The following is a 14228-nucleotide window of genomic DNA, read 5'->3' as shown; positions in this document are numbered from 1 at the left end:
AACTGAGGAGGACAGGAAACAGATTGAGATGGATTAAATTATGACAAGCATAGTCAAGATAGACAGGAAGGAACTTTTCCCTTTGGTGGAGGGATCAATGATCGGGGCATAGAGTTAAAGTAAGAATCAGGAGGTTTTTCACCAGAGAGTGGTGGGAATCTGGAACTCAATGCCTGTAAGGATGGTAGTGACAGAAGTCCTTCTAACATTAAGGACTATCTAGATGTATACTTGCAATGCAAAGGCAAATGCCGGAAAATTAGATTAATATACTCAGGTATTTGTTTTTGATCAGAGCAGACTTGAAGATCCATATGACCTTTTCTCTGTGCTTTTGACTTTTATGACTCTATGACCACCTTGGTTCAGAAAGGTTCTTTTGGTGGGGGGTGGGGGGGGGGGGGGGTGGGGCGGGGCGGAAATGGTCCCTTTAAGTGTTGCGTTTCTAAGGATAGTGTGCTTACACGTGGCCTCAAAAGCATTCGCTGTCAACCATTTATTGACATGTTAACGACTTCAGTTTGACTTTGTTTCCTTACAGACTAAATAATAAGCAACTTGGCAATTATGGAGCCACAAGCTAACAAGACAACATGACCTCATATCCAACAAGCTGGCGTTGCTGGTTCCCAGCTGTTGAGCAAGGGACTCATTCTTTTTGACTGGGACTGGTTTAAAAAAAACCATTACAGTTCGCCTGTCAAATTTCTGAGACAGAATGGTAACAAGGCAACCAAGTAAAGATGGCAAGAAGTTTGGAATGTTGGGAGAGCATTCATAAATTATGTGACGTCAAACCAGATGACCTGGCATAAATGTAGAGTAATAGGGTTTGGGGAATGAGTCTGGATGTGTTACTCTTTGGAGAGTCCGTATGGACTTGTTAGGCCAAATGGCCTGTTTCCACACTATAGGGATTCTATGTTAGTCATGACCTGTTGTTATGGGGAAGCATACTGTCTTTGCTAATTTGGGACAGTGGCAATGCCATTGATTAATAACCTAAAGTTCCAGGCTATTACTCTGCGGCATGGGTTAAAATCCCACCCTGGCCATTAGTGCAATTTAAATTCAATTAAAAGAGTCTGGAAATGAAAGCCAGTCTCAGTCCACGAAAAAGCCTGAGTGACCATGAAACTACCAAATTGTTATACAAACCCATTTGATACACTAATATCTTTTAAGGAAAGAAATCAGCCAGCTTTATCCAGTCTGGCCAACATATCACTCCAACAATGCAGTTAACTCTTAACTGCCCTCTGAAATGATCCAGCAAGGACAAAGAGGAATGGACCATAAATGCTAACCGCGTCCATGATGTTCATATCCAATGAAAGGATAACGATAAACAAATTATGCATAGTTGTAAAGATTGAGTGAAATAAATCCAACTGTAGAATTGAGAGACTGACCCAAAGTGCCTGCTGTGCTGTGAAGTAAAGGAGCTTATTCATTTGTATCAGATCTCATCTCACCAAAGTAGACTGAAAAGGTGAAAGGAGAAGGTGAGGACTGCAGATGCTTGAGATCAGAGTTGAAGAGTGTGTTGCTGGAAAAGCACAGCCAGTCAGGCAGCATCCAAGGAGCAGGAGAATCAGCATTTCTAGCATAAGCTCTTCATCAGGAACATGCCTGATGAACAACTTATGCTCGAAACATTGACTCTCCTGTTCCTCAGATGCTGCCTAATCAACTGTGCATTTCTAGAACCACGCTCTTTGACTGAAAACGTGAAAGATCTAATAAAACTAGAATTCAGCTCACAAAGTAGCCAAAAACATCATCTGAGGGTAACTTCTCAGACCATTCTTGGGATCGATTAATGTTACTGAATCCAAAACAATAGTTACAACATTTCGATTTGCACTATCTTGACTTTACTCTGCAAATCACATTTCACAGCGCATTATGAAAATCAATGAGCAGTAATCCAAGAAACAAATAAAAGACCCAAGAGTCATAGAGATGTACAGCTCTGAAAAAGACCCTTTGGTCCAACTCCTCCATGCAGACTAGGCATCCTAATTAGATCTGGTCCCATTTGCCAGCATTTGGTCCATATCCCTCTAAACCCTTCCTATCCAGACGCCTTTTAAATGTTGTCATTGTACCAGCCTCCACCACTTCGTCTGGCAGCTCATTCCAAACACACACCACTGTGTGAAAAAGTTGCCCCTTAGGTCCCTTTTAAATCTTTCCCCTCTCACCCCAAACCTATGTGCTAGTTCTGGACTCCCCACCTTAAGGAAAAGACTAGTATTTACCCTATCCATGCCCCTCATGATTTTATAAACCTCTAAGTTCACCCCTCAGCCTCCTACGCTCCAGGGAAAGTAGCCCCAGCCTATTCAGCCTCTCCCTACAGCTCAAACCTGACAACAGCCTTGCAAATCTTTTCTGAACCATTTCAAGTTTCACAACACCCTCCCTATAGCAGGGGACTAGAATTGCATGTAGTATCGAAAAGTGGCCTAACCAATGTACAGCTGCAACATGACCTCCCAACTCCTATACTCAATACTCTGACCAATAAAGCTAGCATACCAAATGCCTTTTTCACTATCCTATCTACTTGCAACTCTCAAGGAACGACATACCTGCACTCCAAGGTAACCTTCTTTGCTGTCCATTGCACCTCTTATTTTTGTGTAATTTGCAAACCTACTAACCATACCTAAGTTCACATCCAAATCATTTACACAAATGACAAAAAGCAACAGACCCAATACTAATCCTTGCGGCACATCGCTACTCACAGGCTTCCAATCTGAAAAAACACCCTCCACCCCCACCCTCTATCTTCTACTTTCAAGCCAGTTCTATATCCAAATAGCTAGTTCTCCCTCTATTCTGTATGATCTAACTTTGCTAACCAATTTACCATGCAGAAGCTTGTCAAAAGCCTTACAAGTGTCCATATAGATTAAATCCACTGTTCTGCCCTCATTTGTTACTTCTTCAAAAACTTCAATCAAGTTAGTGAGACATAATCTCCCACGCACAAAGCCATGTTGACCAACAATAATCAGTCCTTGCCTTTCCAAATACACGTAATTCCTGTTCCTCTGGACTCCATCCAACAACTTGCCCAGCACAGAAGTCAGGCTCACTGGTTGAGAGTTCCCTGTCTTACTATCTTTCTTGAATAGTGACATCACAATAGCCAACCTCCAGTCTACCAGCATCTCACCTGTGGCCATTGATGATACAAATATCTCAGCAAGGCGACCAGCAATCTCTTTCCTAGCTTCCCACAGTTTTAGAGTACATCTGATCGGTTGATTATCGGGCAATCAAGTAAAATGAACATTCCACAATATTTCTGAAAATTGAATATGTTACATGAATTATCTTGCATTAAGATGTTTTACTCTCTGCTGGCTTTAAGTGAATTTTATTATTGCAGACCTTCATTATGCAATCCCTGTCACCATTCCACCTTTCACTGTGCAACAAGTGCCTTTCAATTTACTCCCAACTCAATCATGAACAAATCCAGGTTAGATTCAAGAAGCATTTGTCAAAACCTACTTTTCCTCAGTATAGACAATACTTGTATTTAGCCGAGCTGAATTCAGCTAACCCCGCATGCATAAGCAAACGCTACCTTTGATTTTCAAGCCAAGTAACTTCTGGCGCTCTGGCAGCACCCCAGTTAGAGTTTTAATTGTTTCCTTCAAGTCCAGCACTGTGTCCTCTTCTGTCAGTTTTGTTACTGGATATTCTTGTCCACTCCATTTTATTATAATTGAAACGGACATCCTCACAGGTAAGGTTTGGCTTCAATCTAAATAGAGAAAGAAACATGATAAAATGTGAATGCGAACATTAAAATTTGAATGCAAACACTTGTTCAAAATGATGAAATACATTTCAACGAATGTCATGTTGCAAAAAACAAAAAATTAGAGTCTCCAAGCTTTCCACAGTCAGGGCCTGGTTTTGCAAAAGCCAACCAAACAAAACCAAGTATTTCTAATCTTTCACAAAATGTGGGTAAGTTAATGAACTGTATTTGTTCATAAACATTACACTTTACCAAAAATATAACAGTAAGAACCCATTGCAAACAGACACATTGCTCAACTAGTTGTAACGTAGCAATGCTACCAACGTTAGATATCTCTACTGAGGGATCAAAGGGGAAAGCTGGACTTTTACACTTCATTTCAAAACTGAGGATTGTGGCAGTGATTAAGTTACTGGATAGGACTGCTATGACGCGGTAGTTCTGTTCTCATGCAATCCTGTTATAAGAAAATTGCGTAATAGTACCACCATTTGAACCCATGGAGCTGGAATCGCACTATAACCAATAGAAGCTTTAAAAGCTCACGCCATAGAAACAGTGCCCTCAACTCGTCAATGCAAATTTGCGTTAACAAACCACACAGTCTAGCAGAACAACCTGTAATTATGGAATAGTTACAGTACAGAAAAAAGCCATTCAGCCTGTCAAACCGATGCTGACATTCCATAAGAGCAACTCAGCTAGTCCTACTCCTCTGACTTTTCTGCGTGGCCCTAGCAATTTTGGTTCAAGTCATTTTAAAATTCCCTTTTGAAAGCGACAGTTAAATCTGTCTCCACGGAAACATTAGGCAAGATATTCCCAAACTTAACCAATTGCTATGCAAATATCTTCTCATGTTATCCTTATATTCGTCTTAAATTGCTCAAAGTGGCTGGGTAGATTGATAAAGCGCTTAACAATTCCACGAAGAGAGTACATATAAGTCCAAGGAGGTTAAAATGAACCTTTATAAAATGCTGGTTTGGCTTCAGCTAAAAAAAATTTCAAACATGACAACTAACACATCCACTCTCTCCACGGCATCTTATTTTTGTACCCTGGAACGTAGATTACCACGCTCTGAGGATTATTTGGCTTTCAGTCCTTTCAATTTCTTCAGCACTATTTTTGTTAAATAATTATAATTTCCTTCAATTTATCTTTCCCAATAGACCCTTACTTTCCTAGCATTTCTGGGATGCTATCTCTGTCTTCTTCTGTAAAGACAGATCTAAATTAGTTGTTTATTTGTTCTGCTATTTCCTTGGTCCTCATTATCAATTCCCCCATTTCATATTGCAAGGAGCTTACATTTGTCTTTATTAATCTTATTTTTACACACTTACAGAAGCTCATAAAGTACACTTTTATAAGTTCCTTGTACTTCTGCTCTCATATTTTATTTTTCCCCTCTTAATCAATCTTATGTTGCTCCTTAAATCAAAAAAAAAACGAAAGAACGGCAGATGAAGGAAAACAGTGACGCATTTCTGAAGAAGGGTCACTGGACTCAAAATGTCAACTCTGCTTGCTCCCCAGAGATACTGCCAGACCCGCTACGTTTTTCCAACAGTATCGGTTTTTGTTTTATGTTTCCCCCTTTACTGAATTTTAATTGGTTTCCAATCCTCAGGGTAGCTACTTATTCACTTATTGTGGGCAACACGGTGGCTCAGTAGTTAGCACTGCTGCCTCACAGTGCCAGGGACCCAGGTTTAATTCCCACCTCGGGCAACTGTCTGTGTGGAGTTTACACATTCTCCCCATGTCTGCGTGGGTTTCCTCCGGGTGCTCCGGTTTCCTCCAACTCAACCAGGTCTACTATTTTTCCTAGGCAATACAATTTAAATTAACAAGTTTATTTAATTTTGTTTTGCAAAATAACTTGACACATCTCTACATGGAAAAAGTCATTATCCTAAATTTGAGAGATCACAGCTCATGTACTTCCACCAAAAATAGAAAAAGCCAGAATATTTTAACTTGACAGCTACTATCCTTTCTAACGCATCTCAGATTTAAATTTAACAGCTGACAGACGGTGTTCATTATAATCTTATCTACTACGTTGATGCCATAAAGCAGCTCCTAAATCCACCCAGCGTAACATCATAGATTCTACATTCATTTATAAGGATTTCATTCATGTTTTCCTGCCTTCCAGTTTTCTAATGTGTCTTTGTTGACAGATTTACACTCTCTTTTGCAATCTTTCTCTCTCCCAGAACCTTTTCCAGTCATATCAAACTCTTCCAACCCCTCTCTCAACCCCATCCAACCATTCACCCCCCCCACCCCGCCAAACTCCTTTGCAGCCTCATCCTCTAATTCCCGCCCTCACATCATCCCTCCTGAAACCTCCTGCCTTTGGCCCCAAAAGACAGCCACCCAGCTAAGTAAAGATATGTTCATATGCTCAATCCTCAAATTCTGATGAAATTCCCACACCCCAGCAGAAGGCTACTCTCTCACTGCCAGCACTGACTTTCCTATCTATTGTTCTAATTGCAGGCCCCTTTTTTTTTCCCCTCCCATGACTACAGCTGATAGGCTTAGGGCAAGCCTACCAGTACATCCAAAATCCCAAAATCCAAAAAGCTCCAAGGTCCGAAGGTTTTTTGTGAAGACCTTTTCTCATTAATAAGGTTGTTTAGCCTGCAGACAGTTAACCCAACTCCACACCCACTTGATGCGTGTCACTCAAATGCGACGTATGGGGGCACGGCCCAGCACCAACACGCCTCAATTCTGTTTCAGGGCCCATTTTACTCACAGTAAGTCTGTTCTTCTGGAAGACTTTTAAAGATTTCACCACCAAACTGTCACTTATTCTGAAATTTGAAAAATTCTGAATTCCAAAACCCAGCTGGTCCCAAGCATTTCAGATAAAGGATTGTGCATCTGTAGTAAATGTGACAGAACACCACCCTGTGATTACAGCACCAGCTTTTACCAGTCTGGTCCACTCTACTTACAAGGTTGAATTTTTTTAATTCCTAGATCGGTCACTCATGAGATTGAACATTCCCAGGCAATTTGGAAGTTTCATGGGTCAATTTGCTTGCTAGTCCCATATATTTTGATCACTATTGCATACAGACGCTACAGTTGTAATGTAATTTGAGAATCTGTAAGGGTGTTAGGTATCATTCAGTTCAGATTAATCTTCCCTGAGTCAGAACATTATGGATTCAACTTCTATTCCAGAGACTTGAGCACAAGACCGGAGACATTCCAACATAGGTCTGAGGGAGCACAATGCTGGAGGTCTGTCTTCCTGATGAAACACTAAACTGAAGTAATATCTGTTCTCTCAAAAGATGCATTAGCTTTATTTTGAATAAAAGCAGGGGAGTTCTCTCAAGTGCCTTGACCAATATTTACGCCTCACTCAACATTATTGAAAGAATTGGCTGGGAACTGTAGCACTGAGTCTGCTGTGAATAAACTGGCCACAGTCCCATGCTTCCCTCATTGCAACAGTGACCACAACTTTAAAAAGTACTAAAGTGACTGCAAAATGACTCTAAAGAAGGCACTTTGTAAATACAAGTCTATTTGTCTTTCACTGAATACAATCTACTTTCAAATTTAAATTATTTGCATGTGGTTACCTAACTTCATTTTGCCTGGAGACAAACACAATACAATCTCAATGTTGGTGTAACACCCTTCAGGATAGACCATTAACAAGGCACAAGACTGAGTGTAGTTGAATATTCCCCAATTGTCTGGATGGGTACAGCTCTAGCAACACTCAAAAACTTGAGACTACCTCAAAAGAAATCAGTCCACTTGATTTGGCAGCATATTCACTTCCAACATTCACTCCCATCATTACCACATACATACTGTGCACTATCTATAGGATGCAAAGCATTAATTCACTAAGGCTACTTCAGCAGGACCTTCTAAACCCTTGACCTCTATCACCTATCAGTACACATATGGGAATACCACATACAAGTTCCTCTTCAAGCCACACACCATCCTGACATTCCTATACTGTTACAGGATCAAAATCCTGGTGTCATCCAGTTTCCCTATCCCTGTATTAGTCAAAGCAAACACTCAGACACAGTATGGCTTTACCTCCTTCATCTTTATTCTGGGCCCTGGAGGGAGAGAGAACGATTGCCCATGTGCACAGAGACACAAGTTCTCAGTCTTCTTTCGAACAACAGATTCTTAAAGAATTATATAGTCACTTACAGGGAGCAGCATCCAAATAAGGAAGCATCCATATTGACTGGATGACCATTACAATCAGCGAACATCAACAGTAAAGATGAAGACATCTGCCATTACACAATGGATGTTCTTAACCTTGTTAACTGGCATTACATTATGGATGCTTTTCACCTCATAAACCCACCACCCCTGCCTCATGCACCTCACTGATTACTGCAAGTTCTTATCTGGTCAAAGGAGAAAGTGAGGACTGCAGATGCTGGAGATCAGAGCTGAATTAGAGGGAGAAAGAGAGCTTCTTCAAGGAAGGCATCCTTGTAAGAGGATTCGCAGTAGGTTAAAATCTTCGAGGAGAATAGAGGGAGGAAGAGTCAAAGCCATGCTAACTGAGCCTTTGTTACGCAACCCAAAACTTAACTCTTTCCCTACTTGCTCATATCTTATACACATTATCACTGGAACTCCATGACCACATAGCCCGCTCTCAACCACTTTCAGCTGATTTTCGATGATGAATGCACCATGTTCAGCACCATTCACAAATCCACAGAAACAGAAGCAGTCCACGTTCAAATGCAACAAAATTGGGCTATCAAGTGGCAAGTAACATTCATGCCATACAAATGCCACGTAATGACTAACTCCAATAAGCAACAATCTAACCATCACCCATTGACATTCAGTAGTGTTACCATCAATTAATCCCTCACTATCAACATCCTGTGGGTTACCACTGACAAGAAACTCAACTAGACTCACCACAGAAACAGTGGCTACAAGAGCAGCTCAGAGGCTAGAAACATCACCCCCTGACTCCACAAAGCCTGTCCACCGTCCATAAGGTAAAAGGAGCATGCTGGAATACTTCCCACTTGCCTGGATGGGACAGCTCCAACAACACAAGAAGCTTGACACCATCCAGGGCAAAGCAGCCTATTTGATTGGCACCACATCCAAAAATATCCACTTCATCCACCCCGACACTCAATAGCAGCAGTGTGTACTATCTACAAGATGCACTGCAGAAATTCAAAGATTCTTAGATAGACAGCACCTTCTAAACCCACTACCACTTCCATTTAGAAGGGCAAGGGCAGCAGTTACACGGGAACACCACCACCTGCAATATCTCCTCCAAGCCCCCACCTGTTTCAAGAAGACCACCATCATCCTGGCACCAAAAAAAGTAATGCAGTGTGCCCAATGGTTCTGACCACCATAATTATGAAGTGCTTCAAGAGGTGAGTCACATCAACTCTAACCTCCCAGCCTGTTTTGATTCCTTGCCTACCAGTGCAATAGGTCCACGGCAGATGCCATCTCCTGGCCCTACACTCATCCCTGAAACATCTGTACAATAAACATACCTACGTCAGACTCCTACTTATTGACTATAACACTGCCTTCAACACCATAATTCCAACAAAACTAAATCTCCAAACCTTGATCTCTGCTCTATCCTCTGCAACTCGATCCTTGACTTTCTGACCCACAGACCACAATCGGTGAGAACAGGCGATAGCACCTCCTTCACAATAACTGTCAACACTGGGGACCTGCAAGGCTATGTACTCAGCCCTTCACTATACTCCCTATACACTCATGACGGTGTGGCCAAACTTCAGTCTAACTCCATCTACAAGTTGGCTGATGACACCAACGTTGTAGGCCGGATCTCAAAATGAGGAGGCTGAATATAGGAAAAAGATAGTGTGCTTGGTGGCACGATGTAGAGGTAAGAATCTCTCCCACAACATCAGCAAAATTAAAGAGCTGGTCACTGACTTCAGCAAGTAAGGTGGAGGGCACACCTCTGTCTACATCAATGATCCTGAGGTGGAGATGGTAGAGTGCGTCAAGTTCCTAAAAGTGATGATCTGTCCTAGTCCAGCCACGTTGATGCTACAGTCAAGAAAGCACAATAATATCTCTACTTCTTTAGGAAGCTAAGGAAATTCAGCTTGTCTGTAAAGACTCTTACCAATTTTCATAGATGCACCATACAAAGTAGTCTATCTAGGCGCATCACTGCTCAACCTAGGACCATAAGAAACTACAGAGTTGTGAACACAGCCCAGTGCATCACGCAAGCCAACCTTCCATCCATTGACTTCATCTATATTTCTCATTACCTCGGGAAGGCAGCCAACTTAATCTAAGACTCCTCCCACCCGGTTATAATCTCTTCCAACTTCTTCTGTTAGGCAGAAAATACAATAGATTAAACTCACATATCAACAGAGACAAGAACAGCTTCTTCCCCGCTGCTATCAGACGTCTGAGTGGACCTCTCAAATTTGAAATTTAATGTTGATCCCGCTCTTTATGCAGCTTCACTGCAGCCATTATATTGCATTCTTCATTGTGTTCTGCTACCCAAATGCACTTTGTATGGTATGATCTGGCTGCACTGCAAAACTACAAAGCAAAACTTTTCACTGTACTTACATACGTTTGATAGTAATAAATCAAGTCACAAAAATAAAAGGCAATGCATTATCTAGATATGGAATATATATCACTGGTCAAAATTCTGGAAAGACTTTGCAGGTCAACCCATAGCAGGCAGACTGCAGCAGTTCAACTCATCACCACCTTCTTAAGGGGCAATTAGGAACAGGCAATAAATGTCGGTCCATACAGCGATGCCCCCATCCCAAGAAAGAATAAAAACACATGAAGAGCCGAGAACTGCAGATGATTTTATAACTGTAGTTTCAACATTGTGTCGCTCAATTATACTGTCACTTCGTTATTTGGTGTCCTAAACCACTAGTTATAAAACTTAAAATGTTATTTGGTCACAATCAGTCTGCTACACGTTTCTAAAATGAAATATTCTTGAAATATCTTATACAGGTTGGCCTGAAAGACATTGGTTCGGCTATGGGTTTCCAGAACTTTCTGACTCTATTTCATTTCCAGCATTTCTTTGTTGTGAACTGTACCAGACAACAATGCAGGTGAGACATACAGAGGAACAGCGCTCATTTGGTGTCACTTGATGAATCTTACAGCACCCACAAGCTGTGCCAGCTCTTTAAAACACAAACTCTTTCTGCAGAATTGGCAACTTTCTCCCCAGATCTGGTTTCAAATCTGTGCTCCAGATGTGATGCACAAAGCTGAATCTTGGCATGAAGGGAAACAAATGAAAGACATTTGCAAGACATTTAAACTAACTGACCACTTCACTCTCCCAAACATCACTGGCTATAAAGTCCTGGTTATAAACTCTGCTATGTAAATTATTTTATAACTGCAGTTTAAACATTTTATTCCTCAAATTTACCAATGTTTCTTTATTTGGTGTCCTAAACCACTAATCATACAACCTAAAATGTTATTTACTCACACTCAATCCACTACACATTTCTGAAGTAAAACATTCTTGGAGGCCCTGACACATCCTGAACTTACAGACTAAGAGTCGATGTACAAAATTCCACGGTGTAAAGTCAAAAGAGTTTAGCAAACAAGAGAGGTGGCAAAGAGAGAGACATGAGGGGTTAAAGAAAGAAAAGCTGTTTTTTTTGGGGGGGGGAAAGAGGGTATGGAGAGGAGGAAATCCATTCACCCAGCGTCTAAAATCTGACTTGCTGTGTTCTTCCAGCCTCCTGTTTGTTTACTCCGGATTCCGGAATGTGCAGTTTTTGTTTTGTCTTGCTTCTCAAATCTGACTGGATTTTCCAATTGATTTTTTTTTGTTCAACAAAGGGATGCACACTTCTACAGGAGGGACACACGAGAGGACCCCCGTCCCACACTTTCATCTCCTAGTGAAGTTTGTGGGAGGTTAAGGGGGATAAGGGGAGAGGGTAAGGGGGTGTAAGGGGAGAGGGTAAGGGGGTGTAAGGGGAGAGGGTAAGGGGGATAAGGGGAGAGGGTAAGGGGGATAAGGGGAGAGGGTAAGGGGGTATAAGGGGAGAGGGTAAGGGGGTGTAAGGGGAGAGGGTAAGGGGAGAGGGTAAGGGGGTGTAAGGGCTGAGAGAGAGAGAGGGGGGGACTGAAAGGGCTGAAGGTAAGTGGTAAGAGGGGGATAAGGGGGAGGAGACAGGGGCGAAAGAATATTTTTTCTGTTCAATAATAAAAGAGCGAACCTCTTACATCGATACATAAGAGGGAGAAAGGCGGAGAGAGAAAATGAAAGTGGAATAAATCCGCGGGGCTGGCGGGATTAAAGTAAATGAAATGGGGAATGGGTCATAAACTCCTGTCAGTTATTTTTTTGAAAGTCCCGGTTTAAAATAATAAAACGATCCTCCGGAGCAAAGCTGCCGGTTTTAGTCCCCACCTCCTTCGGTCTGACCTTCCCGTTACTTATACCTTCGTCAAATATTATTATTATTATTATTAAAGCTCGTTCCCGGGTTTTTTTTTACCGTCTGCGTGTCCGCCGGAAGTTCCGTCAGTTTCTGCCGTCCCCCCGCCCCTCCTTCCTCCTCATCTAAGCCGCTTCCGGGTCCGTCCCTCTCCAGCCTCCCCCTCCAGCCAGTCTGCCTGCTCCGCTTTCAGGGGTTCCGCCCACCAAAGGGTCTTCTCCCACCCCCAAACTTTCAGCGCTTTATCAATTCAACACACACAGAAACAAAACACAGGAGGAAGCACCCCCCCATCCCACCGCTGTTGTGAAACTTGAAAGGGTTCAGAAAAGATTTACAAGGAGGTTGCCAGGGTTGGAGGGTTTGAGCTACAGGGAGAGACTGAACAGACTGTGGCTGTTTTCCCTGAAGCGTCGGAGGCTGAGGGGTGACCTTATAGAGGTTTATAAAATCATGAGGGGCATGGATAGGATAAATGGACGAAGTTTTTTCTCTGGGGTGAGTGCGTTGAGAACTCGAGGGCGTAAGTTTGGGGTGAGAGGGGAAAGATATAAAAGAGACCTAAGGTGCAACTTTTTCACTCCGAGGGTGGTGTGTGTATGGAATGAGCTGCCAGAGGAAGTGGTGGAGACTGGTACAATTGCAACATTTAAAAGGCATCTAGATGAGTATATGAATAGGAATGGTTTGGAGGGATATGACAAATGGGACTAGAGTAGTTTAGGATATCTCGCCAGCATGAATGAGTTGGACCGAAGGGTCTGTTTCCTGCTGTATATCTCTATGACTCTTATGGGAAAAAAAACTAAACATCATCCACAAATACTGTGGATTGCTCCCAACTAGAAAGAAAAAATTAATTAAAAAACATTGAGAAACAGAAATTGCTAGAAACTCTCAGCAGATCTGGCAGCATCTGCAGGGAAAAATTGGAGTTTACGTTTCTGGTCAAGTGACCCTTCCTCAGAACTGCTGAGCTTTTCTGACAATTTCTGTTTTTGTCACTGAATTACAGCATCTGCAGTACTTTTCAGTTTTGTGCTGGTGAAACTCAACAGATACAGCAGAATCTGTGGAGAGAAAAAGTCAAAATGGCTTCTGCCTGAAACTTCGACTCTGTTGCTCTTCGGACGCTGCCTGACCTGCTGTGCTTTCTCCAGCACCACACTTTTCGACTCTTCTTTGGAACAGTAAATGTTTGAGATGCAAGATGGAAAGTGGTGCAGAAAGTCAGCAAGTCTGTCAGCACCAGTAGAGAGAAACAGAGGTGGCAAAGTGATGGAAATATCATTAGACTTGTAATGCAAAACCCCAAGCAAATGTTTATGGATTTGAATCTCACCACAGAAGATAGAGAAATTTAATTCATTTAGAAAAAGTCTGGAATGAAAAAAAAGACCAGTCTAATGGTAACTGTGTAACCAGTGTCAAATGTTGCGGGAAAAAACATCTGGTTGACTAATGTTCCTGAGGGAAGGAATCTACCATCTTTCTCTGGTCTGACTTACATGTGACTCCACACATACAGTAATGTGGTTGGCTCTTAACTGCTCTCAGGCCAATTAGGGAGGGGCAGTACATGTTAGACTATCCCAGCCACATCTATATCCCATGAATGAATGAAGCAAAATCTTTTGAGCCCAGTTCTGTAGAACTATCGTGTTGAATGTGAAAGGTTATCTCCCTTTCTCTCTCCACGGATGCTGCTAGGCCTGCTGAGGTTAATCGTTTTTATTTCAGATCTCTGTCATCCATAGAACTTTGCTTTTATTTGTTAAGGTGCAATCTTGTTCAAAACTTTAACCTTTCAGCGCATGCACAATTTTTTTTTGTCTCCTTTCAGATTGCTAATGGCCATTTTGTGTGTTTCTGATATTTTCTATACTTCATTTTGCCCTCCTGACACAAAGCTGTAAGACATT

At 41.9% G+C, this 14228-nt stretch overlaps 1 protein-coding gene across 2 annotated transcripts in view; it reads right to left on the bottom strand.

Annotated features, from left to right (window-relative positions):
* ublcp1 (ubiquitin-like domain containing CTD phosphatase 1) overlaps nucleotides 1–12453 on the bottom strand; it is a 44374-nt gene extending 31921 nt beyond the window's left edge. Inside the window, exons 1-2 of one of the 2 annotated variants that reach the window (XM_072591130.1) lie at nucleotides 12367–12453; nucleotides 3608–3787 (exon numbers count right to left, since the gene is read on the bottom strand). In XM_072591130.1, coding sequence (XP_072447231.1) covers nucleotides 3608–3761 — 154 coding nt within the window. In that variant the 5' untranslated portion in view covers nucleotides 3762–3787; nucleotides 12367–12453. Of the gene's footprint in view, nucleotides 1–3607; nucleotides 3788–12278; nucleotides 12300–12366 lie in introns of those variants that run through there. The other variant, XM_072591131.1, reaches the window with a different exon arrangement.
* Nucleotides 12454–14228: the final 1775 nt, after the last annotated feature.

Source organism: Chiloscyllium punctatum, chromosome 20 (assembly GCF_047496795.1).
Source record: "Chiloscyllium punctatum isolate Juve2018m chromosome 20, sChiPun1.3, whole genome shotgun sequence".
Classification (NCBI taxonomy): domain Eukaryota; kingdom Metazoa; phylum Chordata; class Chondrichthyes; order Orectolobiformes; family Hemiscylliidae; genus Chiloscyllium; species Chiloscyllium punctatum.
This window is presented reverse-complemented; position numbering and strand designations above follow the sequence as displayed.